Source organism: Zalophus californianus, chromosome 17, assembly GCF_009762305.2.
Source record: "Zalophus californianus isolate mZalCal1 chromosome 17, mZalCal1.pri.v2, whole genome shotgun sequence".
Taxonomy (NCBI): domain Eukaryota; kingdom Metazoa; phylum Chordata; class Mammalia; order Carnivora; family Otariidae; genus Zalophus; species Zalophus californianus.
Genome location: NC_045611.1, coordinates 51,022,530 through 51,048,667, shown reverse-complemented (window position 1 = coordinate 51,048,667; position 26,138 = coordinate 51,022,530). Strand labels below are relative to the sequence as shown.

Genomic DNA, 26,138 nt, shown 5'->3' with positions numbered 1-26,138 from the left:
TGTGGATTTTTAGGAGCCCCTGTGCCCATTGCACCTTCCTCACCCCCTGGATGATTCCACCCCCTGCCACAAGCTTACCTCACCTCTGTCCTTTAGCATTAATCTCTGTTGTTCATTCATTCCTCCGGTACCTGCTCTGGGACCAGCCCTGCGCTGGGTGAAGCTGGGAACATGGTTGTGATTGAGACAGCCCTGGCCTTGCCTTCTTGGGGCTCAGAATCCAGTGGGAGAGACAGACCTATCCCCAGATGATGATGACCCAGAGTGGGCAGGGTTGGGGTGGGGGAGCCCAGAGGGTATACTTGACTCAGCTTAGGGATCAGGGAAGGCTTCCTGGAGGAGGGGACATCTGAGCTGAGACAGGGTGGTAATAAAACTTGGGGACCAGGAGGAGAGAGAAACATGGCTAGAGGGAGAGGAGACAATTTAATGTGTACCATTCTTTCCTTCAACAGTTATTTCTTTGTTCCGGGGACACAGGGGTGACTGTAACAGCTCTGGTTCCTGCCCTGTGCTTCCCACTTCACACATGGGTGGCCCACAGGACATTTATAGCCTGCAGTTCTATTTATGTTATTTTGTCTTTTATTTATTCATTTATTTGGGGTTCTCTACTTTTGGCCTACATAATGTTTAAAAAATGTTTTTGACTTGGTTGCCAAATTGAAAAATAGGAGTCTTTCAATTAAAAGTCCTTATTTCCAGCCTCTCCCAAATTGGACGTTCGGATGACCTCAGACCCGTATACCCCTCAGGGTGACCCTAGGCTGGGAGGTGGGATCTGGGCTTTCCAGCTCAGCGAAGTCTCCACCATGCCCTAATGTCTCCTGCTTAAGAAGGCTGAGTGCCAGGTATTATTTATCAGGGGCTTCTTCCAGTGGAACGTGTCATGTCTTGAATGTCTGTTGAAAATGAGACGCAGGGGGCGCCTGGGTGGCTCAGTCGCTTGGGCATCTGCCTTCAGCTCAGGTCATGATCCCGGGGTCCTGGGATCGAGTCCCATGTCGGGCTCCCTGCTCCGCGGGGAGCCTGCTTCTCCCTCTGCCTGCTGCTCCCCCTGCTTGTGCTCTCTCTCTCTCTCAAATAAACACATAAAAAATCTTAAAAGAAAATGAGATGCAGATTGGGTGAGCTGTGGGTTTGGTCAATCATTTTACCAGGATGGCTGGAGGGCCACGGAGTTAGAAACCCCTCTCCCGTCCCCTCACCCCCACTTCCTCTTTTCTCCCACGCCTGACACCTGTGCTCCCCAGCTTGGGGCAACGGGGGCTGGACCCCTGGATCTAGATGGAGCCGGTTCACCGGGCCATGTGTGTTTCTGGTGAGTGCTCCATTATTCACATTGGATTAGGGTCCCCTGGGCCCCAGCTCTGAGCTTCCTGTTGGGTTGAGGCAGGACGAGCTGTAATTACATCTCCCTCCTGCCTCTCACCCCTCTCAGCCGGCTCCAGCCTAGTTGCATCATGTCTGTGGGAACCCCTGGGGACACCGGGGACAGACTGAGCCAAGGATGAGCTGCTGGGAGGGGGGCTGGGGAGGAGGGATGCTGGGAGGGAAGTTGCCAGAGGATTCTGGAATTTCTCAGACCCAGCATCCTTGCATGTTAGAACCTGGAATGCAGAGGACTCTAGAATCGCAGGACCTCATAGGGCTGGAATTCTGGAGTCTTTCGACCCTGGCTAGACTCCTGTTCCTTTGTCCGGCTAGGACCCAGAGCTCTGCACTTCAGGAGTGTAAGGATTTCTTGAGGCTTGGCTGTTGGGATTTGGACCCTTTTAACCCTGAAATCTTGGGGCTGTGTAGTGTGGATCCTTCCTCCTTCGCATTCCTGGTCTTGGGGGGTGGAAGTCAGGAGAAGCAAGGGGGCTGGCTGACCCAGTGTGGGGAGGGGAGGGCGGGTAGGAAGGAGGTCTACCGGGAGGAGGTGTGGGAGGAAGGCAGGGGGGTGGGCAGGTGCCAGATGAGCTAGACAGGGCATGTCCTGGGTGAGCGGCATCTACGCATGCAAACCTGGGTAATCTTGTTAGCGGGTATGACTCTGTAGGACCAGCTTCTGGTTACCCGCTGCTCTGCCCTTTCCGGCCAGCCTCGCTGTGAGGTCAGCCCTGGGGTCAGAGCCAGGCCAAGAGGCAGAGAGGGGACCGCCTGGGGAAGTGCCTGCTGCTAGCAGTCCCCTTCCACTTCACCCCAAACCCTGAGGGGCCCCAGGCTGCCCCTCTCAGGCTGTCTGCCCTTTGCACCCCACATGCTCTGAGCGGTGCTTGGCTCTGCTGAGGGGATTTGGGGGAGGGGTGGCCCCGAGCCACAGCTATGACTATCACATATTGGAATCCCGTTTCTGAAGCCCCACCTCACTTAATTCTCTGCTGGCCCCCCAAAGGACTCTGTTTATCCCCATTTTATAGACATGGAGCCAGGCACAGCGAAGTGACATCACCTGGCCAGTTGGGGCTTGAGGTTGGAGTGGGCACCAATGGATGAGGGTTCAGGAGGGGCTGGAGGTGTTGCAGGGGGCTTGAAGAACAGAACGGGGTATCCCAGGAGAGGGGCCCAGGCCCAGGCAAAGGCAGGGCAGGGATGGCAGGAGGAGAGCCCCCTGGAGCAGGGACGAGAAGAGGAGACTGGTAGGTAGGCAAGGGCCCATTTGGGGTGCAGGAAAGGGTGGTGGGCAGAGACAAATGGCCTCTGTCTGAAAGTGTTGGCACCTGCCAGTGAGGGACAGGTCAGGATGGACACGCAGCAACTTCTTGCAGCCGCGGGAGGGCACAGGTAGACAGGTAGGCTTGGCAGGTGTGAACAGCTGGTGGGGTGCGTACACGCATGCGTGTGTGTGCGCGTGCGTGTGGGGCCAACCTCTTCCCAGGGCAGGGCCAGGACACCAGGGAGTCAGGAGAAGGTCGGGCCCCGGGCAAGCAGGGTCTTAGCTCGGTGGTAGGTCCAGATGCAGGCCTGGGCAAGCAGGTGTGGGAGAGACCCAGGGCTGCAGATGACTCAGCGGAGGACATTCCCCGCCACTTGGGAACATGTGTCCATCGGATGGCACCCCCCCAGGCCTGCTGTGTCCCCCTCCCTTGGCCCCCAGTAAGTGGGTGACAGTTTGTTGAATGAATAATAACAATGCCAGCAGCTGTTTGAGGGCTTCCTGGAGGCAGGCAGGGGGAACCTCGTCTCTAATCTTCACACCACACCCCAACAAGGGCAAGGCAGCCATGTGAGGAAGAACATCAAGGCTGAGCCAGGGGAAGTCATTTTCCAGGGTCACACAGCAAGTGACTGGTGAGGGGTGGAGGGGCGCTTCCAAAGCCACTCTCTTCCCCCTGTACCAGGCAGCCCCTCCTCAAGCAAACACACACACACACACACACACACACACACACACACACACACACACGCACACACATGCAGGGAGACACAGCCGTAAAGCAGCACAGGGGTCCACAATAAACACACAGGCACAGACCCACAACAAGGTGCACGAAGGGACACAGATGTACAAACAGGCTGTCAAGAAAATCACGCCCACTCACTGCCACGGTGCACACAAGCACACACACTCGCGGTGAGGAGGTTAAAAGATGCTCCCGTAGGGGGCGCCTGGGTGGCTCAGTCAGTTGGGGCGTCTGACTCTTGGTTTCGGCTCAGGTCATGATCTAGGGAGTCGTGGGATTGAGCCCCACGAGGGGCTCCGCACTCAGCAGGGAGTCTGCTTGTCTTTCTCCCTCTGCTCTCCCCCATAAATAAATAAATTTAAAAAAATGCTCACTTCAGTTCCACAGGAATATCACACAGACCCACGCCTGCAGTTCACGTGTCCGCGGCAGCCCCTTGCACGCCCCCTCCCCTGGTAGGGTGCTGGCCATTCCCGGTTTTCTCCGGGCTGTCCTCCCTCCTCTGCCCCTGTCCACGGTCCTCCTGGGGATGCTTGAGTCCTGCGCAAGCCGTGGGAGGGGAGGGAGGCTGACTCGCCTCCCCGAGCTGTTCCTTCCCACAGTTCCCGCCCCCCAGCCCTGGAAGCCACCCCCTCATAGCCCAGCTGGGGTGACCTCTCACCCTAAGACACCTGAGAGAAGAGGAACCCTTTGTGGCTTCAGCTGTGGGCGTGGCCACAGCTGGCAGGATGCCAGCGTTCCCGCAAAGTGAGTGGAGGGGGTCCAGCACTGACACCAGCCCCAGGGACCTCTCATTACAGTCGCTGCCACCCCCACCTGCCCCGAAGCATACAACGGGCTGCCAGGGTTGCAAGGGCTCCCGGCCCCCAGTGGCACAGGTGGGTAAACTGAGGCCTGGAGGGGGGCAGGGTGTGTGAGGCCAGGCCCCACTGGGCCTGGGAGCAGAGTGAACTTCCTGAATGCTCAGTGGTCCCTGGTGGGGACAGGAAGCCAGGGGGAGGGAGGCTCCAGGAACCCGAGCTACCCCGCCCCGCCCCCCAACTTCCCTGATGCTGCCACAGGACGTAAGCCTGCCAGGCATCATCCCTCATTAATATGATATCACTTCCTGAGTTCCCTCTGGTCTGCCTGGGGATTGCAGAGCACAGGGCAGTGGGGAGAACCGCAGAGCCAGGAGGCCCGAGGCCCATGCACCCAGGCACCTCTCTGAGCCCCCTGGTATGGCTGGAGCTGAGGCCGGAAGCTGGGGATGCTGTGCGCATGGGTGATAGGGAGAGGGGGAAAGGGGTGAGGCAGTTGTGGTCACCGAGGGGCCTGGCTATAGAGAGGGGAAGTCTGCAGCTACCCAATGTCCAGCCCTTGGGATCGGGAGCATCCCTCCTGGACTCGGACTTGACACATGTGCGCACGCGCGCTCCTTGGCACAAAGAGGGCTCTGGCATGGGCCACTGGCTATGGTTGGCCACCTGGCCCATGAAACTGGGGTCACCCCATTGTACAGATGAGGAAACTGAGGCACACCGGCTTCTCGTTCCCACCCAGGTCATCACGCTGCAAAGAGGTGGTGGAATGGGGACAGGAACTCGAGTCAAATGAGTGAGCCCCTGAGTTTGTAATCTCTCCATTTAAACTGCCTCCCTCAAAAATAAGGGGTGTTTGAGAGGGGCTCTGGCCCTTCTGGGTGGGGAGGCGGCATGGGAAGCCATTGACTCGGTGGGACCCGGGGCTGTGACCGCTGTGTTGGCAGCTGGGACATGTGGGCTGAGCACACGGGCCCGAGGGTGGTGGCTGGAGATGTGTTTGGGGGAGCTGTGGGAGAGATGGATGTGACAGTGATCTTGAGTCCTGAACTGCTGTTCGTGGCCAAAATATTATTCCTGGAAGCCAAGGTCTCTGGAGCTTGGCATGGGGCTTGGGATTGCTGGAGCGAGAAGCAAGAGGGTGGGAGGGCACTCCCCTTTGTTGCTCTTGGAGGTCCTAAGGCCTGTCCCCGACAGACTGCTGGACACCAAGGCCCTCCTCCCTGGAATCCCTCTTCCCAAGACTCGGCCGGGTCGACGGGCTTACACCCTAGGACAGGCTCTGGGACTGGTATTCTTTCTCTAGCCTGGCCACCTCCTTCTCCAGCCTTCTGGAAAGAGTGAATTGTGTCCAGGGAACAGAAATCTCAGTAGTGCCTGAAAAACATTACATCGGGGAGGAATTTCCTGGTCGTTTCTCAATCCCTGGTCAATGTCCTAACCCTGGGGCCTGGAGCCCAGAATAGATCCCAGAGGCCACCCCCAGACAGCCTCTCAGACTGGTCAGCTGTGCCCCTCAGGTCTTGTCCTGGTGTGCTCCAGGGTGCGATGACTCAGTGATCCCCACAAGGGGCCAATGGGAGAGCTGGGGAAGGGAGAAGAGCAGAGACCAGTAGGTGGGTCAGCGGCAGGTGGCTCAGGGATGGGACCATGAGAGGAAGCAGGGAGGGGAGGCAGAGGTAGACTGGGCTGCACTGGGCAGGGAAGTTGGAGGGAGCGGGCCAGAGAAGGGGGGAGGGAGCGGTGGGGGGGTGCCCTTTGGAACTGGTGGGGGGGGGAAGGCGGGGCAGCAGGAGGAAATGAAAAAGCCCCGGGTGAGCAGTCTAGATGAGAAGGGAGGAGGGAGGAGGAGGAGGAGGGAGGAGGGAGGAGGGAGGAGGGAGCGGGGAGGGAAGGAAGGAGAAGCTGACTCGCAGAGACCGGTACAGCCAGCAGAGCCGAGAGCAGGGCACAGAGGAGGGGACTGAGAGAGAAGGCAGGGGTGCGGTGAGGAGAGGGTAGAGGGCTGCTGGGGCGAGAGAGGGAGAGGCAGAGGGGGAGACCGGGTGGGCAAGGGGTAGGCGGAAAGGACAGAACTAGGGAGAAGGCAGGACGAAGGAGAGAGGGGGAGAGAGGAGAGGGGCAGACAGACGGACAGCCAGCCACACGCACCAGGAGAACTGGGGCTGGCCCATGCGGAGGGCGGTGGGCGTCTGAGTGGGCCTCAGGGCCCCCCCACCCCCGGCTCCCCCCCCGCCCCCCTCCCCGGGGACCGCTCTAGTCCAGGCCGCACCAGAGGTGAGGGGGATGGCCGACTCATGCAGGAACCTCACCTACGTGCGGGACTCGGTAGGCCCGGCCACCAGCACCCTGATGTTCGTGGCGGGCGTGGTGGGCAACGGGCTGGCCCTGGGCATCCTGGGGGCACGGCGGCGCTCACGCCCCTCGGCCTTCGCCGTGCTGGTGACCGGGCTGGCGGTCACCGACCTGCTGGGCACTTGCTTCCTGAGCCCGGCCGTGTTCGTGGCCTACGCCCGCAACAGCTCGCTGCTGGGCCTGGCCTGGGGCCGCCCGGCTTTGTGCGATGCCTTCGCCTTCGCCATGACTTTCTTTGGCCTGGCCTCCACGCTCATCCTCTCCGCCATGGCCGTGGAGCGCTGCCTGGCGCTCAGCCACCCCTACCTCTACGCTCAGCTGGACGGGCCGCGCTGCGCCCGCCTGGCCCTGCCCGCCGTCTACACCTTCTGCACCGTCTTCTGCTCGCTGCCCCTGCTGGGCCTGGGCCAACACCAGCAGTACTGCCCCGGCAGCTGGTGCTTCATCCGCATGCGCTCGGCGGAGCTGGGCGGCTGCGCCTTCTCGCTGGCTTACGCCAGCCTTGTGGCCCTGCTGGTGGCCGCCACCATCCTATGCAACAGCTCGGTCACCCTGAGCCTCTGCCGCATGTACCGCCAGCAGAGGCGCCACCAGGGCTCCCTGGTCCCTGGCCCCCGGGCAGGGGAGGACGAGGTGGACCACCTCATTCTGCTGGCCCTCATGACGGGCATCATGGCCGTGTGTTCCCTGCCCCTCACGGTGAGTCCCCTCTGCAGTTGGGGCGGGGCCGGGGGGGGCGGGGGTGGGGAAGGGGGGGAGGGCAGCACCCAGCTCCATCCTCCAGCGGGGGTGCCTAGTTCCCAGACCGGGGCGGGGGCACTGAAGCCCCAAGAGGTCAGAGGCTTTGGGCGCGGTCCGACAACTCCCAACTTTCTGGAGAGGTCTCTCCCCATTTGCTTCTGCTCCATTGGACTCCTCCTGAGCCCTTGGCTCCCCCCCTTTCGTATCTCCGGCAGCCCCCCCAAACACACCCCAACCTTCCCGCACCCCTGTAATGGTAATAAGATCCACCAGTCCTAGAGCCCTTGTTCTGTGTCTGTGGTTTACAAATTTTCTCTCAGATCATCTTCAAATGACCTTAGGCACCCATTCCACAAGCACTTAGCAAGGAGTGGACCCAAGTTCCTGTCCGGTCCCTATTTTTACAGATGGAGGGCGATGTGGCTTGTCTACAGTCACACAGAGCCAGGTCTGGACCTCAGGCTTGTCTGATTCCAGAGTCCGATTTCCCCACCTCCCGCCCCAGCACCACCCCCCCCAACCTCTGTCAGGGACTCTCCGGGCCTTGCCCCTTTCGGGCAGAGCTAGTCATTGCCCCCCCGCAAGTCATTGCCACCCCCCACCCCCGCCCTGTACTCTGGGCCTCGGACTCTCTTTCTGTAAATGCAAGGGCTGGTCGTCAAAACTTTGGGGGGATTACGGATGACTCACAGGCTGGCAACGTGGAGAGACACAGCCATAGCCCCAGGACTCACCCGCATGACCTCCGCTCTGTCCCTCTAGGCTAGTGGTTTCCGGGGGCTTTCTTTCCCTCTGCTCCCCGGATGCATCTCTCACTTACTTTTCATCTTATTTCCTGCCCCTGCTGAAGGGCACCCCTCCCTCATTCCTGCCAGTAAGCGCGTGGAAGGAGGGGAGCGAGGGTGGGGTGGGTGTGCGGTGGGGGTCAGAGGATTCCTGGGTGCTTCCTGACGCCCCCGCCCTGCCCCCAGATCCGAGGCTTCACGCAGGCCATCGCCCCGGACAGCAGTGAGATGGGGGACCTCCTTGCCTTCCGATTCAACGCCTTCAACCCCATCCTGGACCCCTGGGTCTTCATCCTTTTCCGCAAGGCTGTCTTCCAGAGGCTCAGGCTCTGGTTCTGCTGCCTGGGCCCCAGGCCTACCCACCGCGACTCGCAGACACCCCTCTCCTGGCCCGCCTCCGGGAGGAAGGACTCGAGGGCTCCCGCTGCTCTCGGGGGGAAGGAGGGGAACTGGGTACCTTTGTCAGCCTGGGGCGAGGAGCAGGGGGCACCCATGTCCCGGGCGCAGCGAGCTGGCAGTACCGTGGGAACGTCATCCAAAATGGGGTCCGCAGCCGCCTGCTCCCTCTGCTGACATCTGCTGCCCATGATCTCCTGCCCGGTCTTCTGGGAGCAGAAGCCTGAGGCTCAGGGGCACGGCTGCCGGGTGGACGAGCAGAGATGAGACCCTGGAGTCCTTGCCTGCTGGAATCTTGACCCCCCTGAATGCGGGGGTGGGGGGCGATCAGCTGCTATTTCCCTGTTTCTCCTCCTCCAGGGTGGCCCCGACAGGCTCTGGGAGAGAAGGAGGGAGACAGGGAACGTTTATCCCGGAGCACAAAAAGAACACTTCTCTCAAAATAACCAGGGGCCCGGCCGGCCCAGTCTGGCCCTCGCTTGCCCATCCATCTCGCTGTCTAAATATTTAGAAGGGAGAAAACTTTCCCAGAAGCTTCTGTGCGCTCATGTCAGCTCTGGTTCGGGTTCTGGCTCTGACCCTCATCCATTCAGGGTGCCTTGCTGCCCACCCCAAGCTCCCCCAGGGGACAACCTGGCCTTCTCCCAGGCCACTCCAAAAGCCAGCCCCTCCCTGCCTCCTGGGAGCCAGGGATTCTTGGACCAGCTCCCGGCCTCCCCTCACTCCTGATTTCCCATCAGACTTGGAAGCCCCCGTCCCCCCAAGGGGGGAGGCCGGAGGAAGGAGAGACTGCTGCATTGTAAGTAGCCTTGCTGGACGCGTGCCTGGGAATCCGCATAGCTTGGTGGGCTGCAAGATGTGGACCGTGGGGGCCCGGGGTGGGGTGTGTGGGGTGACCGGAGGACAAAGGCATGGGAGTTACGGATCCCAGGGACCCCTCCACCCACCCTGGGGGACACAGCCTGTCCCTGGATGAGAAGCTGTGGCTCATATACAAAGCCCGCCCTCACATCCTGTGTCCTCCAAGCCGTCGCAACAAGTTCATTCATTCGTTCAACAGCGAGGGGGCCCTGACTTGGCAGGTGTTGGAGATAACAGACCGGTCCCTGCCCTGCCCTGGACTCCGCTGGGGTGATTTCCAGCCTTCGGGCTTCTCCTGCCCTCAAGAGAGACCCAAGATCAAGGGTGCTTGGGACGGAGCTGACTGGCAGGAGAGGAAGTGTTTAGGGTAAACTGGAAAGCCCTTTTCTCCCTAACCGCCCCCCTCCCCAGTTCCCCTTATGCGGTTGCTCCAGGGTTGGAAGCACTTGATCCGGGGTTAAAAGCGTAAATGTGAACCTGGGGAAAGGACCAGTAGGGAGGCATGGGCCTCTGGAGAGGTAACGGCACCTCACATCAGTTGAGTCTTGGTCCCTGCTGTCCTTGGAGCCTTTCCACAGAAGCTGGAAATCAAGGTCCAGAGAGGGTAATCGCCAGTCCTAGGTCACACAGCGAGGAGGAAGCACGGTCTGAGGGGGAAGCTGACCTTTCTGTCTCCAGAAGCCAACTCCCTTGTTTGGCCAGTGGCTTTGCCTCTCTGTGCCTTGGCTTCCTTTGGTGCCGAAGGGCGATCATAATCTAGAATTCAGTTTACAGGGTGGTGCGGAGGATTAACTGATTCCCTCTTGATAAGCAGCCGAGCACAGGCCCTGCCTAGAATAAAAACCACAAACATGTTACTGTTACTGCAATCCTGTCAGTTGCTGTTGTCTGTGGCTAGCTGCGCAAATGTGGGCTGAAAAAAAGCAACATTTTGTTCCACTGGTCTTTGGACTGCTATGATTCAAATCACGTTACAGAACAAGGGGGTGTCTGGGAGAGTTAAAAATTGGTCAGGATGACTGGTTTATTGGGTATGGGTTTCCTTTTGGGGTGATGCAAATGTTTTGGAACCCGATAGTGCTGAGGGTTGCATAACATCGTGAATGTACTAAGTGTCTCTGAATTGTTCATGTTCAAATGGTTAATTCTATGTTATGGGTATTTTGCCACAATAAAAAAAAAGTAACACTAAAAAAAATTTGAGGGTGTTTAGAAACTTTTATGAGTCTTGCCAGAGTGACATACTGGTTGAATTTGGCAATGAAAAAGATTGACCTGTACAAAAACCCAAACAGGGCAAGAAACATAGGTGGAGTCCGGCCTTTGTCACCAAACCTGGCCCAGCTTCGGTGGGGACTGACCCAGAGGGCCCCCTCGGAGGGTGGTGGGGAAAGGATGGGGTAGGTGGAGGGGCCCCAGAGGGCCATTTGGGGCGGGAGGCCAGAGAACGGGGGTGGGGGGGGGGTGGGGGGGGGTGGGGGTGGGGGGGAAGGGGGGACTGCCTGCCTGTCCAGGCAAGACCCCTAGGGGGCGCTCGCCTCCACTCTTTGTGCCGGCCCAGAAAGTGGGTCAGTCTGTCTCTGGCCTCTCAGGGCTCACTAAATGAAGGTAGCACAGGGCTGGGCATTCGAACCCACAGCATCCAAGCCTCAGGTGGGTGCTATTATTATCCCCGTTTTTCAGATTTGGATTACGGGGAAGTGAGGATTCAGCGTGGAAGCTGGTTTTCTGCTGGCTTTTACCCGCCAGGCCTAATATCTCAAGAATCCATCCGGCCTCGGCATCCCCCTGTATAGTCGCAGACCTCCCACCGCCTCTGGCCTGGTTGTGTACGCGGTCTTCCAGCTCGGGGGTTCGCAAGCATTTCCCGCCCCATCTATCTACACGCAGCCCCTCAGGGAGGATTTGGAAACTCATCTCCTAGCTGGTGTCCCGACCCCCTGAGCGGCCGTGTGTCCTCTCCGCTAGCTTCTGGAGTCCTCTCTGAGCGGTCGCTCCCCTGATTGCCAAACTCCGAGGGCCCCCACCGCCTGGAGGCCGAGGGCCACCTCCCTCGCTCCCTGTGCAGCCCCAGCCAGACAACCGAGGATTCTCCCAGAGCCTGTGCGTAACCTGTCTGGCTTCCACCTCTTTGCTGATTGAGCTCACCCTTCCTGAAACAGCGTTTTCCCTTCTCCGTTCGATACAAGCACCGTGGCCCTTCAGGTTCTGCTTAAACTGTTTCTTCTTCTTTTTTTCTTTAAAGATTTAATTTTAGGTCATCTCTACACCCAGCATGGGGCTCGAACTCACAACCTCGAGATCAAGACGGAGTCAGCCAGGTGCCCCTATTCCTTCTCCCTGCAGACTTATTCGCACCTATCTCAGGCACTTGGGGCACTTTTGGGCACCATGACGGTCCTCCCTGCAGCCTGACCCGGCACAGACATTTGCTCATTCACTCAACAGGTTCTTATTGAGACTGATGCGGGGGGACATGGCGGTGACAGAGACAGCCCTGGCCCTGCTCTCCTGGGGCTCCGAGTCCAGAGTGGGCAGAGCTGCGAGATGGGGTGGGGTGGGGTGCAATCTGAGGGGACATCAGGGAGGGCTTCCTGGAGGGGGGATGGCTGGGCGGGACAGAGGATTGGAAGAAGGTGAGCCCAGGAACCGTGCTCCCGGATCTGACTCTGGCCTCCTAGCCTCTTACTCATTCATTAACTCAACAATTCCCTGGAATCTGCCCCGGGGGCCCAAGGCTGTTCTGTACCTGCTGGCCATACAGCAGGGACTGACATGGCCTTGGCCCTCTCTCACTCACATTCCAGTTGGATGACAACTTAATAATCACAGAACTAAGTATTCCAATAAGCAGAAAAAAAATACAAATTTGCGAGCTGGGATATGTGCTGAGAGCATAGCCGAGGGGCCTGCCTAGCATGGAGTGGGCGTCAGGAAGCGAAGGAGACTTTGTGCATTTATCACTTTGTTTTATTCATTTTGGACTTCCTAGAACTGGGCCCAGCCCACAGATGGGACTCAAGCGCACGCACGCGCACACACACACACACACACACACTGGCAGGTCCCCAGGAGTGGCAGCTCTCCGGGGCCTTCTGTAGTCACCGCCCCACCTGCTGGTCACACGAGGAGTGACATTTAGAAGTGGTCCCAGCGGCCACTACCCTGGGGCGGGGGAAGGGAGGGGGCCCTGGGTAGGGCACCTCCCGCTGTGTCCCTCGGCTAGTCGCCCGCTAAGGACAAGTGTGAGCTGGTCCAGTGACCCGAGAGCTGGAACTGGAAATGATCCCCACTCTCAGCATCCTGCTCTGGGCTGGAGTCCACTCCCTCAGGACCTGCCCCACGTCCATTAGAAGCTCTGAGTGCCGTCTATGTGTCTTTGATTAATAAAGCATGGGAAAGAGAAGTCATGATTATTTAATAAGGCAGCCTGTCCAGGAGTAAAAGTCTTTCAAAACATAGGGCCCAAGGGGGGAAACTAATGATAGGAGCTAGAGTCACGCAGGCAGCGTGGGGCGTTTGGGATCCGAACTATCTGGGGTTTTGAGACCCAGCTCAGCCACTGCCAGGAAGTGTGGTACAAGAGTCTTTACCTGCCCGGGGCCCCCAGTTCTTTACTGTCAGATCTCGATACTTATTTCATGCCTATGCGCACCCTCCATGGCCTGCATGGCAACCGAATGAGACAGGTCTGGAAAGTGGTTGGCACAGCCCTCTGAAGTGGATATTTTTATGATCTTCCTCCTATAGGGTCATTATTCATCTCCATTTTGCAGACCTGTAAACTGAGGCCCAGAGAAATGAAATCACCGCCCCAAGGTCATCAAGGAGGGGGGTGGCAGAGGTAGACCTTGAGGGTTAGGGAGCGCACAGACTCACCAGAGCGAGTGCTCATGTGGGGCTCGGAGCCCAGTTCTGTGGGTCACCAGAACTTGTCTATCTCTCAACCACGAGACTAGAATTTTCCACAGGGGTCCTGGCAGCTCAGAGGGCAACTCCCATCTTAGACCTGACCACTGTGGCCCCAGACTCAGCCTACCCCTCCCACTGGCTTAGGCTCTGGCTCTGGCCTGCCTGAAGTCAGTTTTATTTATTATTTATTTATTTATTTTTTAAAGATTCTATTCATTTATTTGACAGACAGGGACACAATGAGAGGGAACACAAGCAGGGGGAGTGGGAGAGGGAGAAGCAGGCTTCCCCGCTGAGCAGGGAGCCCGATGCGGGGGCTCAATCCCAGCACCCTGGGATCATGACCTGAGCCGAAGGCAGGCACTTAACGACTGAGCCACCCACCCAGGCGCCCCTGAAGTCAGTTTTAAAAGTCTAAGGGCGGGAAGCTGAGAGTGTGGACTGCTTGGGGTCAGCTCTGGTTCAAATTCCAGCCCTGCCACTTTTGAGGTTTGCCTCAATAACCCTGGAGTAGTCTCTTCACTCTTCTGGGCCTCAGTTTCCTAGTGTGCATTCACAGCGTCCAGCCCAGATGGTTGCTTGCAGGACTCACTGGCACGGAGGCTGAGAGGTGCGCCCGCGGCGTGGGAGCCTCCAGTAAAGACCGAACAGTGCTTGCTGTACCCCACGGTGAAAGCAAGTTTTTTTTTTTTTTTTTTTTTTTTTTTTATTCCACTGGATTCGGGCTCTGCTTCCACCAGCCCAGCCGCTGTGGTCGCGTGTGAGGTCACAAGTTAGTCAGCATCCGTCATTCCCTGCACCCCTGAACGGGTGAGGGGATGGGATTTGCAGTTGGGGGCGGGGCTCTATTTTGGGAAAAGCCCCCAAGGATTCTATGCCGTCCCTACAGAACCACTGGCCCCCAGGCCTTTCTTCTTCACATCCCCACTTGTGGTAGAGAGGGGACTTTCTGTAGTTTGCAAATGTTTTGGGTTTTTTGTCTCAAATCTCCCCCGTCCCGTCCCGTGCCCTCTCCGTGCCCTCTCCGGGGAGTTCACTAAAGCTCTGTGAGCTCAGGTCCCCAGGGCGTGCAGGGCGCTTGACTGACATTGACTCATTCAGTGAATGTCACCCCTTCCCCAGAGCACCCGGAGAGTCCCTGACCCGGGTCTCACCCCTAGGGTCTGCCTTCTTGCTTTTCCTCTGGATGACACCCCTCCCTCCCACTGTGTGAGTGCTCAGCCTTCAGGTCTCAGCTCAGTGGGCTGCTCTCGTGGCCCTGGACCAGCCAGTCCTCGTGGCGCACTCATTCATGTGACAGACACGCTGGTCTCTGAGCTTCTGTGCTCCCCACCACCCCACCCCCCGGCCCCAAGGCTGACGGGCTGCATGGCCACATCAGCATCCTGCCCTCAGGGACCATGAAATCTGGCTGGGATCACAAGTTCAGCTCAGAGGTCCCCTCTTGGCTGCCATGACCAGGACAAGGCTCCGGGGCGAGCATGCAGGAAAGGCTCTCTCAGGGCCGGGCTGCAGGGCTCACGCAGGGAGCAGGCTCAGAAACAGAGACAAGAGGGGAGGAGCCACATCAGGTAGTCACTGTATTTTATTGGAAAACATTGATATATATTTTTCTTCACAGCTTGAACTGAACACAATATTGCCCGGTTTAAAAAAAAAAAAACAAAAAAACAAAAAAGAAAGGAAGAAAACCAAAACCAAAACACTCCGAAAATGTCCACAGCCTCACGCCTACCTGCCCTTACCCTCAGCTCTTGGCTGGGTCTCCCACTACGGCCCGTCCCTCCCCTCCCCTCCCCCGGAGGCTGGGTGCCAGAGGGTGGATGAGGAGATTCTCAAAGCTGGGCAGGTCCCAGGAGAAGCCACTTGAACAACCTGGGTGGGGGTGGGGGGGTGGGGCAAGATGAAACGAACAGAAAAAGGAAAAGAAAAATCCAGACGACCGAACTGCCCACATTGACTTACTTGTCCCAGAGGCGAAAATCAGAAGCAAGGTCACGGATCATGCTCTCCGCTGGGGGGGTGGGGGGGGCAGGCAGGCGGGCGAGGGGAGAGAGGGCACAGAGACAGCACGGGTGTTAAAGGAGCCAACCGAGTCACCACGGAGAAGCGGGAGGGGCTGGCTGACCAGGGAGCAGAGCTGCCCTCGGCCGCCAGTCCCCCGGGCAGCTAGCCCACAAGACTGTTTTATTGCAGGTATGTTCTCTTGAGAGCATGGCGGGGCTCACCTTCCCTCACCCACCCTTCAGCTAGCCCGGTATCGTTTTTTTGACAGGATCAGTTTTAAGGGGCATGAAGAAAAAAACCAAAGGATAACCTGTACATGACAAAGCAACATCCCCACATCCGCTCCAACGAGGGGACCTCGGTGCGGGCGGGCAGGTGCGTCACGGCGGAGCGGCTGGGACGTTAGCACCAGGTATTTACAGAACAGCTCGAGATCACTTTAGAAACATGGGCACGTATAATTTGTAGAGTGACCAGTTGAGCAGCCCCCACCCAGCCCAACCTCAGGAAGTCAATCAGATGGTTTCAGAATAGCAGCCAGTGGGACCTGAGTGGTGTTCGCTCTATGCGTCCCCTTCCGTGAGTCGGCCCCCTCCAGTGGTAAAAAGAATGCCAGCTTCCAAGACTCCCTTGCCCCTCGACCCCGTCCTGGACCATATCCAGTCAACACCACAACTCCTCAAATCCCCCCGGTCCTTCTGGAATGCCTCTGTTGGCACCCCTGCCCCAAAAGGTTGCTGGGATGTGCACACAGAATCACAGGGCTGGTTGCATGCAACAGCAAAAGGCATAATGCTCTTCTGCCTGGGCGAGGCCTCACCCCTCCCTCGCAGGTCCTGGGACAGGGCTGGCAGCCACCCCAGCACCCAAAATAAGATGACACACGAAAGGAAACAAACCAAAACAGAGGAGAGCCACCCGGGCTGGAGGAGGAGGGCAGAGGCTCCCCTAAGGGGAAGGGGGCTTCATCTTATGAATGCATCAGGCCTTGGAAGATGTGAACGGAAGTGGGGAGGGCAGAAGGAAGAGATGAGGGGCATGGGAGGAGACTCGAGGGGGGAGAAAGAGCAATCATGCAGCTTGGGACAAATCTTTTGTTGCTTTATCAGATTCTCAGTCAATCAACTGGTGTTTGCTAGAACCGGGGAACGCAGGGGAGTGTTGAAGAGAGCGCGCGCGCGAGGAGAGAGAGATCACGAGAATGGGCATCACCAGCTGCCCAGGGGCCTTCACTTGGCAGTCATCATCTGTACAAACTCTGTGAAGCGGAAGAGAGAAGGAGTAGGTCAGCCGGCGAGCGGGCCGGGCCAGCCGCCCTCCCGGACACGAGGGACCTGGGGCTCGTTCCTGACGCCGCGACTCGCGCTTGCGGCCAGGGAGACGGGGCCCCGGCGGCCGCTCACCTTCATAATTGACCTGGCCGTCTCCATCGATGTCGGCCTCTCTGATCATCTCGTCCACCTCCTCATCGGTCAGCTTCTCGCCCAGGTTCGTCATTACGTGACGCAGCTCGGCAGCGCTGATGTAGCCGTTGCCGTCCTGGGGGTGGGGACAGGGAAAGGCTCGAGTGGGAGGCTCCGCTGGGGGCGGGGCTGGGGGCGGGGCTGGGGGCGGGGCTGGGTGGGAGCGGCAGCAGGCAGGGAAAGGGGCCCTCCTGAGGTTGCGGGGCAATGGCGCTGGCACTGGAACCCAGGCCTTGGGGAAGGACCCCCCCCCCCCAGCTCTGTCCCTCCGCCGGAGTCCCTGAGCCACTCTGGCAAACAACTGCCCACCTTGTCAAAGACACGGAACGCCTCTCGGATCTCCTCCTCGCTGTCTGTATCCTTCATCTTTCTGGCCATCATGGTCAGGAACTCCGGGAAGTCAATGGTCCCATTCCCTGGAAGGTGGGGGAGTCGGGAATGCTCTCGGCCTGGAGCCTGGGAGACCACCCCAGAGCCCTGGCAGAGGAGGTTAACGGGCTGGTCCGTCACCCCGAGCACGGCTCCCGGTGGTCACGAGACGCAACCGAGAACAGAGCCCCCGCACGCCCGCTCCGTGGGGCTCACCATCGGCATCCACCTCATTGATCATGTCCTGTAGCTCTGCTTCGGTGGGGTTTTGTCCCAGGGATCTCATCACTGTCCCCAACTCCTTGGTGGTGATAGTTCCATCTCCATCCTTGTCAAAGAGGGAGAAGGCCTCCTTGAACTCTGGGTAAGAGAGGGAAGGAATCAGAGGTCAAGGGCCACAAGGAAAGCCCTCTGTGAGAGAAGGTAAAGGGAGTCCTGTCGGAAGGAGCCAGAACAAGACTTCCACTCCAGGCCCCCCGCTTCGGCGCTCAGGACAGACCCCTTCCTTCCTTCGGTCAACTTTCACTAAGCACCTACTCTGTGTCAAGGGAAGCCACCTGTGGGGCCAACCTGGCTCGGTGAGCACAGAAGGGAAGCAGGCTGAGAGCTGTCCTCAGAGAGTTCTACATTTCTTGCTGGTCCCTGGCTTCGACCTCTCCCTCCAGTGATGAAATGGACTAATGTCATGGGGTGGGCAAGAGCCAAGAGAAATCTCCATCTGAGGTCTGCCAGCCAAGGTCACCTGGCTAGGACGGGAAAGGGAGGCTGCGAAGGCCTTCAGTGGTACTCCCAGCCCAGCTCCCTCAGCCAAAGCGGCCGGCTTCCAGAGGAGGAGCCGGGTGGCCGCGTGCGGTGGGGTGCGGGGGTGCGCAGCGGCAGAGCGCGGCTGGCGCGCGGCGCGCGGGTAGGTGGGGGGGGGTGGAAGGAGGCGGGACGGCTGCCAAGCTGGATGAAGAGCTAGTGGCGCCGAGTGGGAAGGCCACAGCTGGGGACGCGTCGGGCGCGGGGAGAGAAGCACGTGGCTGTGGCCCTCCCACGGGGCCCATTTTGGCGCCTGGTGCTCCCTACCCCCAAACCCTCAGAGAACAGATGCCTGGCAGCCTATTCCCGGGGAGTGTGGGCTGGGGTGAGGTGGTGGGCAGTTTGCTAATGGGGACAGGGTGGAGAGTGGAGTCCGTGTTTGTGTCACATGAGGGCAGAGCCGGGGTGTGGGTGGCAGGTGCAGTGGGAGACACACACACAGCCGAGAAGCTGTGTCCCCGAGCCTCTGGGTCACAGGGAGAGGCGTCTCCTTGGGGATGCCGGGACCTCCCCGTGCTGGGGCCTGGGTGTACTCGTGGAGGACGCGGAGTGGGTCACAGGGGCACCTTGAGCTCCTGATCACTGAACAACGAGCTGGCGCTCCAGCTTTCCTCGGTGGGTTTCCATGGCCACCGGGGGGCCAGAGTTTAGAAACCGAAGGTGTGCCCGTGCGCTGGGGGGTGGGGGAGGGAGGAGAGGACAGAAGCAAGTCCGCTCCTGCCTCGTCCCGCTTCAGATGCGGAGGAGTATTCAATACTTGTCACGCAGCCCGTCGGATGTGACAGCAAAGCTGGGGCTGGGGCAGCTGCCGGGGCCCGGGGCCCACTCCGTGAATCCTTCCTCCTGTCTGCTTTGTGCTGGCCCCTGACTATGGAGAGAAACTGGGAGCTGGTTTCCCTCCTCAGCAGCTCACAGTCTTGGGAGAGGGGGACTGAGAAGCCCACCGAATCACAGGACGGTTCCTGTAGCGGTGACCTTTCTGGGGCGGAGGGGCCAGGTGGCTACAACAATGAATTAGATGGGATTCCAGGATTTCTTCTGGCTTACTGGGGGATACACAACCATTCCTTTATTCATTTATTTGGCCAACAAAAATTTACGGAGTATTTTTCTGTATTCCAGGCACTGAAGGTACAGCAGGGACCAACAAAAAACAAAGCCCCCAACTCAAGGAGCTCACATCTAGTGACAGGAGATACAGTAGGTGAAGACATAAAATACTTCCAGATAGTGAGAAAGGCCACGAAGGAAACACACAGAGTGACAGGACAGAGGGTAAAGGAAGCCTGTCTGTCGGGGCCGGGGAGTTAGGGAAGGCCTCTCCAAGGTGACATCCGAGCGGAGGCCCAGATGATGGGAAGGAACTGCTCGTGCAAGGAGCTGGGCGGCGGGGGGGGGAGTCATTTCTGGCAAAGGAAAGTGACTGCGAGCACGTGCAAAGGGGAGTGCAAAGCACAGGCAAGTGCAGAGGTGGGAGTGACAAGCCATCTCCTGGGTGGCTCCTAAAGTGGGACAGGAGCTCCGCAGCCCCACGGGGAGGCTCACCTTCAGAGCCCAACTGGCAGAAGCTGGGACAGAGCGCCGGGTTCACCCTGCAGTCACTGAGCAACGAAAGGCCCCCGGTGACCCACGGCCAGGAGAGGAACACAGTTTTGGCATCTGGTAAATGCCTGGCTCAGGACCTTGGGGGTTTGGTGCTACTGGGGCGCAGTGTGCTCTTATCCACGGTTCCCAATGTTCTAAGCACAAGGCCCAGCATTAACTGAGGTAGGGGCCACATGAGTTCATCTGTCAGATGCCACTCCCGGCCGGAGTAAGATTTGGCTGGGGATGCAGGGGCCTTCCCAAGGCAGGAGCAGGAGCAGGAGCAGGAGCAGGAGGTGGAGGAGGTGGAGGTGGAGGAGGAGGAGGGGGGTAGGCAAGCTCACCTGCGATCTGCTCCTCAGTCAGCTGGTCAGCCTGGAAAAGCAAGAAGGAGAGAGTCAGTCACCAGGCTCGCCAGCCGTGGTCCACACATCCTGCCGGCTCAGCCCAGCCCCGTCTGGTGAGGCTGGCTCCACAGGGCATCCCATGCACCTGGGCAAAAGGGGTGCATGCCAGGGTCAGGGTCTGCAGGAGAGCCAGGCTCTGGGAGAAAGTCTGGTGATTCAGGAAGCTGGGGACGAAAATGGACCAGAAACCCAGGCCTGCCTGCCACGGGGCCCAATTAAGTTGCCCAGACCCAAGGGCTTCCAATCCTGACCCAGGCCTTGGGAGCCACAGTGGGTGGGGAGACAGCCTGCCCCAGCCCAGCTGCGCCCGCACAGCACGGGTCCGTGTCTCCACCGCTGAGAGCCCCAGAGGCTGAGTGAAGGGAGCAGTTGCCCTAGAGGCCTAATCAAGCAGCTCTGGAAGGCTCCAAACTGAAGCAGGCCAGTCCCTGGGTAGGACGGACGGAAGATGTCTGGGGCTCTTTGCTAGTTTCTGTGTCACCTATTTGGAGGCAGCAGGTCCAAGCACAGTGGACGCAGCCGGCAAGAATTCTCCTAACTGGTAGCTCTGAATTGCCCCGGGTACTCGAAAGAACCCTGGTCAGGCCAGAGGCAGCCGCTCCGCCCCTCCCTGCCCACAGGGCAGGCACAGGGCACCGTTCTGTTCTGTTTCTTTGGGGCAGGAAGGGCCAGTGTCGGGGAGGGGACCGCAGTGAGCAGCAGCAATGGCGGCAAAGGCTGGAGGACTGAAGTCAGCTTCCCCGGCTTCGCTGCAGTTTTTAACCCCTTCCAGCCCTGGCCACTCTGGGGACTGGCCTGTTGGTGGCAGGCAGCCCTTGCTGCATGCGGGGTTTGGGGGTGGGGGTGGGGGAGGGGAGAGGCACAGAATAGCTTTTTTGGCACTGGTGTCACACTGGTGTCCTCCGGAGGAGCTGGGCAGGGGGGAGGGGGGACGAGTCCCAACATTTAAGCTCTAGGCCCCAAATGCAGGAATTTTCCTTGGTTTTGGCAAATGCTGCCAAGAGGGCACCACCCTGCCTGGTGCCCAGACAACCGCCCCCTCCTTTACTCCCTTTTGCAATCAGGGAAAAGGGGCTGCACATCTATGGCAGGGCTGTAGCCTTGAGGCTGAGAGAGCCCTCAAAACTAGTGCAAACTGTCTGCACAGTGGTTCCAGAGCTTCCACTGGAAGCTAGCAGTGACCCTCCCACCCCCACCCCGTCCCAAATACTAAGAATCGGTCACATAAGAACTGGTCTAAAATGTCCTTTACCTTTTTTTTTTTTTTTTTTTTTAATCTAAGGGAAAAGGAACTTGAGGCCAAGCCCCAAAAAGGCAGAGGGGAGGGGAAATCGAAGTGATGATGACAGAAGAGAGAGGGCTAGGAGAGGAAGGAAGAAGGAAGGTAGAGAAGGAAAAACACCACACACGCACATTCTGGAAAAGGCCAAAGTCTAAAGGGGAGGTTACGAGGCCAAATGGAGACGCTTCTGCATTGCCTTCGAACAAGACGTCGGGCTGCTGGGCTCTAAACGCCAAGCTGGGAGCTCTGGCCCATGAGCCCCCTGCTCTGGCTGCTTCCCTTGGCTCCCACGGGCCAAGAAGCCTGGTTGTGACACCCGAGGAAGCTGCTGGGGGAAAGTGAGAAGACAGGATGGGCTTCTGGTTACGAAGGCCAGGCAACGCCAGGGCAGAGGGAAGAGAAAGAACCGAGGGCAGAGGGACAGCGTGGGGAGGAGGGCTGCTATTCCATCTGCTGCTCGGCCTGGCCCAGAATGGAAGGAGCCAGCCCTATCGGGGCCCTTCCCACCCCTACCGCCCCACTCCGCAAGGAGCCCAACTGTTCCCCCCTTTGGGCAGCACCATCGGGGGCTGGGACAGGTGGCCCCGCGGGCTCAGGAGTGGCTCTGAAGGCCCGTGGCTGCCACTCCCGGCCGACAGGCTGGCAGGCACGGAGGAGGCATGCCACACGGCCACGCGGGGCTGCTGCAAACAGGCGTGGCTCTGCCTCCTCCTGGTTAGGAGACCCTCTCCTCCCCCTCCACCCCCCCCCCCCCGCCCTGGGGTGGAGAAGCAAAGGTCCCAGCTCCGAGCTATAGGCCTCAAAGCATGGCCACAGAACTGATCACCCAAGAAACTGTCCTCGCCGGGGACCCCTTCCCGGGATTTCTTCCCTTTCCAAATCTGAAGATTTTCCGCTTTCACCAAAACTGTCTCCAAAATAACCCAGCTGGTCTCCTGCTTCCTTACCCCTCATCTTCCTTCAGCTCCAGCAAGGGGCTGGACAAGAAAAAAACCCCTGGGGTGGGGGAGGGAAGAGGGTATTATTTCTCTGCCCTGACCCAGCCCCCAGCCAATGCCAGAGAGCAGTGTTAGATGAGATCAGAAACCAAGGCCAGGGCCCCTCACCCGGGCCAAGGAGGAGCCACAGTGCTCAAGGCCAAAGTCCAAGGCCAGTTACCAGGGACTTGTCCCACCCATACCTTGCGGATTACGAGTGGGAAGAGAAACTAGCTGCGGCCAAAGCTCAGGTCCTATGTGGGAGGTGGGGGGCCTCTTGGCACCGGCCAGTAAGTACTTGAGGGCCCCTTCAGCGAGGTCGTACTGGGGGAAAATGGGGTAGTGGCAACCGGAGCTACCAGGTCTGTGTCAGCAAGTATGAGATCTGATCCACAGCAGCGGCTGCTTGTTCTCCCCAGCCTTGCCAGGGAGGAGGGCTGCGCACGGTTCCGAAGCTGAGCCTGGGGGGGCTGTGCGTGTTGTGGGTGGCAGGGCGCAGGAAAGAACTAGTCTGCTGGGTTTCTCTCAAAGCTCCAGCTGTGTGAATTAACAGAGGCACCCAGTGAGGGGCCCCGAACGGAACAAGTGGCCCTCGGGCAGATGACGGGGTCCCTCTGGAGGTCCTCTCTGTTCAAGCTCTGCAGCCCCCAACCCCGAGGCCACGGGAACAGGCATCCGATTGTCACCGACGCCACACTGTACTGCACTGTCATTTGGCACAAGTGAGGAGACGCACAACAGTGCACGGAGCTGGAGCCCACAAGAAAACCAGCACTCCTGTTTGGAAAAAGCAGCTCTCTCGGTCTGAAAGGGGCAGCGAGGGAGTGAGATTCTAGGCTTAAAAGGCTGGCTCGTTTGATGCATCCCAAACTTTGGTCCCCCACCCCCATTTCATGCGGCTTCAGTGCGCAATAGGGGCCCAAACAACTCCGCCCACCTGCTCCCACTGCCGGGGTGCCTCCTGCCCAGCCATTCTTCCTGGGGAAGGGGGACCGTGTGGCCACTCCCTTCGGCCTCTGCAGCCCACTCCCCATCTAGACTGAACAGTCTTTGTCCTGGTCTTTCCCTGGAGACTTCCAGGGAGCTGCCCACATCCACCTCCAAATCAAATCTAGGCCCACCTTGGCTGCCATTCATTTTCTCCTCCGACACCCCCCTCCCCAGGCCTCCTTCCACCTCACCTCCCACCACCCAAGCCAGGCTCCTCTCCTACCCCCACCTTCTCATGGACCCAACACAACACTCCGCCCCAGCCCCCTCCCATGAAAACAAGCCTCTCTAGTTCAACAGCCTCAACCCACTAGTAACCTCAGAACCTTTTCTGGCCGCCCCCCAAACCAACCACGAGGCCTCCTGCTCCCCCATCACTGCCAAGCACCAGCCTTGCCATTCCCTCTTAACCACCTCCCCGACCCCAATCCTTTTCAGTCCCTGCAGGCTCCCAGAACATCTTCTAACCTCCACTGCCACCCACCCCTGGCTCTTCCTCCCCCAAGCTTGCACCTCACCCTCCTCCTCCTTCCTCTGCAATGCTGGTCTTCCGAGAACCGCCCCCCTCCCCTCCGGGGTCTGATCTGCAGAAGTCACCCCCATCCCTGCCCCTCTCCCCACCCATCGGGAGCGCCCCGGCAGCCTGGCCTTCCTCTGATCTCCCTTCCCCGCATCCTTTTAGGATCCAAAGTGTTCATTAGGGCCCGAATACCCCCTTCCCCGGCCATTGCTTCTTACCTCGCCCCCCCAAGGGGTCCAAACACCCCACCTCAGGGACCCAATGGCCCACCTTGCGTCCAAAAGCCCTTCTTGGGGTCCAAACGCCCCCTCTGAGGGTCCAGATGCCCCATCCTGGGTTCAGATGCCCCCTTTGAGAGTTCGGGTGCCCATTTTGGGATCTAAGCACCTCACCTGGTATTAAAAGTGGCTTTTGAAGCCCCTAACCCTCTTTTGGGATCCAAACATCCCGCTCTGGGGTTTGAATGCCCCCGACAGGGGGGCCGAGAGGGGTCCAGGGGCGCTCGCCGGGGCCCCGACACCCCCTATGCTGGGTCCGCTTGCCCCCTCAGGAATCCTGCCCCGCCGTGCCCGCCTCAGAACCCCCAGCCTGGGCGGCTCCCCCAAGCCTCACTTACCATGGCGAGGCCGGGGTGTCCGGAGCGCGGGGATCAAGGTTCCTCCGGCGGCGGCAGCAGCTGCAGCTCGAGCTCCGCCGCGCGTCCGCGCCTCCACACTCACTACCCGCAGCGCGCGCCGCCGCCGCCGCCTCCCGCCCCAACGGTCCTTCAACGGCCGCCGCGCGCGCGCCCCGCCTCGCCCGGCCCCGCCCCGCCCTGCCCGCGTGCCGCCGCACTGCGGCTCCCGCGGATCCCTCCGCGCCCCTCTCCGCACCGACGCGCCCGCGGATCTCTCGCGCCCGCCCCACACAGAGCCGGGCTTTGCCTCCGGCCGCGCGCGCGCGCGCGCGTGCACCCGCCGCGGGACTACTTTCCGTTGCCGCGCGCTCCGCCCCCCTGCGTCCTCTCTACTCGCCTCCCCGGCGGAGGGGCACCGGTCGGCGGCGCGTGACGCGTCCCTGTGTGAGCCGCGCCGCTATTGGGCCCGGGCCATGGCGGAAATGAGAGCGCGGTGCCGATTGGTCCGGCCTTCCCTGCAATGCGTCAAACTGGGGCGAGCCACTGCGTGGTGGTGGTGGGGAAGCTTGAAGTGTGTGCCTGCGGGGAGCCGTGAGGTGTAACGAGGCGAAGGGAGAGGCTGGGTGGCTGTTAGAGACGCAAATACATCGTCTTGGTGGCCAGGGAGAGGTAAAAGGGGGGGCGGAAGATACAGAAGGACTATCTCGGCTCTCCCCTCTAACAGATGGAAGATGGTGCAATCCAAAATTCTGGGGTCTGGAAGCCCCGCCCCCATCTGGGCCCTACGAGGTGGCGGGGTCTTCAAGGTTCTCCTCTTCCAGTAAAGGTTCCACCTGTGGGGGCAGGTGTCTGCGCCCTGAGACGCACTCCATAGGTGTGCGGGACCCTTACCCCCACTTCACGCTTGATCAGCTCAGAGTCTATGAAATTGGGGCGGTCACAAGACAGCCTTTGGGAACAGGGCACTCATTCATTCATTCAATAAGCATGAGTGGGGCGCCTCCTGTATGCATGGACCTGTCTTGGGCTGGGCTGGGGAGACCGTACTTCCCAGCCATTCTGGTATCTCCTAGACCCACCTGATTCTTGCACTTCTCGTTGCAATGTTCCAGCCGTAGGAGGAAAAATAATGCGAAGGTTAGCTGAAAACTGTTTACTGGCGCTCAGAAACAACCTTCTTTTGTTTAGAATAGGAGCTGCCATTCCTTTATGTGCCCCGCCCCTCATCCCCCTATCATTGGCCGAGGAATGGGCAAGTGAGTCAAGCTGGGCCGTTCCTTATGTCCCACCTGGCACAGAATGTAGGTTGAATCAATGAGAGTCCTTCCCTCGGTTTTTGGATCTGGAGTCTGGGGGCAAGAAGCCTTTTCATTATGGGGGTGCCTGGCTGGTTCAATCAGAGCATATGACACTTGACCTTGGGGTTATGAGTTCAAGTCCCACGTTGGGTGTAGAGATTACTTAAAAATAAAATATATTTTTTTAAAAAAGTCTTTTCTTTGTGGGTGGTGAGGCTTTGAAGGAATAGGCCCAGAGCTGTCTGTGGCCATTTTCCCACTTCTGGAGGAGAAAATAAAACTGGCACCAGGGAGAAGCAAGTAAGAGATGGAGTGAGAGTCCCTTTGGCATTTACTTCACTGGTTCCAGTACTCTCGAGGCCAGCTGCACACCATCATGCAGGACTTTGAGTACACAAACTATTAAAATTTCCCTCTTATCCCAAACTAGTTTGAGTTCAGTTTTTATCACTTGCATCCAAAGAATTCCTGATGGCTGTGAGCTGGGCTAAACTCTGTCTTGGTCATCAGCACTGGCCATGAAACAGAAGGCCAAGGACCCCAGTCAACATTTGCTGAACAAATAAGCGAAATGAGGGCATGCTC

The 26,138-nt window shown here is 59.1% G+C and overlaps 2 protein-coding genes across 2 annotated transcripts; one reads left to right on the top strand and one right to left on the bottom strand.

Annotated features, from left to right (window-relative positions):
* The first annotated feature begins 6,088 nt into the window (after positions 1–6,088).
* On the top strand, positions 6,089–10,504 carry PTGIR (prostaglandin I2 receptor). The gene is made up of 2 exons (XM_027619042.2): positions 6,089–7,243; positions 8,257–10,504. Exons 1-2 carry the CDS (start codon positions 6,476–6,478, stop codon positions 8,641–8,643), a joined length of 1,155 nt encoding a protein of 384 aa, XP_027474843.2. The 5' UTR covers positions 6,089–6,475; the 3' UTR covers positions 8,644–10,504.
* A 5,822-nt stretch (positions 10,505–16,326) lies between these two features.
* CALM3 (calmodulin 3) lies at positions 16,327–24,472 on the bottom strand. The gene is made up of 6 exons (XM_027618998.1): positions 24,256–24,472; positions 19,808–19,838; positions 17,295–17,438; positions 17,019–17,125; positions 16,650–16,785; positions 16,327–16,504 (listed from the first exon to the last, which is right to left on the bottom strand). The coding sequence occupies exons 1-6, from the start codon at positions 24,256–24,258 to the stop codon at positions 16,476–16,478; spliced, it is 450 nt and encodes a 149-aa protein (XP_027474799.1). The 5' UTR covers positions 24,259–24,472; the 3' UTR covers positions 16,327–16,475.
* Between the last annotated feature and the right edge of the window lie 1,666 nt (positions 24,473–26,138).

What these genes read in the sequence shown, in the direction of transcription:
- PTGIR (XM_027619042.2), top strand. Translation starts at nt 6,476, where the DNA reads ATGGCCGACTCATGCAGGAACCTCACCTACGTGCGGGACTCGGTAGGC. An exon ending in TGTGTTCCCTGCCCCTCACG is followed by an intron (nt 7,244 to 8,256) that starts GTGAGTCCCCTC and finishes CCCTGCCCCCAG; the next exon opens with ATCCGAGGCTTCACGCAGGC.
- CALM3 (XM_027618998.1), bottom strand. An exon ending in CGTTCCGTGTCTTTGACAAG is followed by an intron (nt 16,786 to 17,018) that starts GTGGGCAGTTGT and finishes CCCCACCCCCAG; the next exon opens with GACGGCAACGGCTACATCAG. An exon ending in CGGCCAGGTCAATTATGAAG is followed by an intron (nt 16,505 to 16,649) that starts GTGAGCGGCCGC and finishes TCCGCTTCACAG; the next exon opens with AGTTTGTACAGATGATGACT.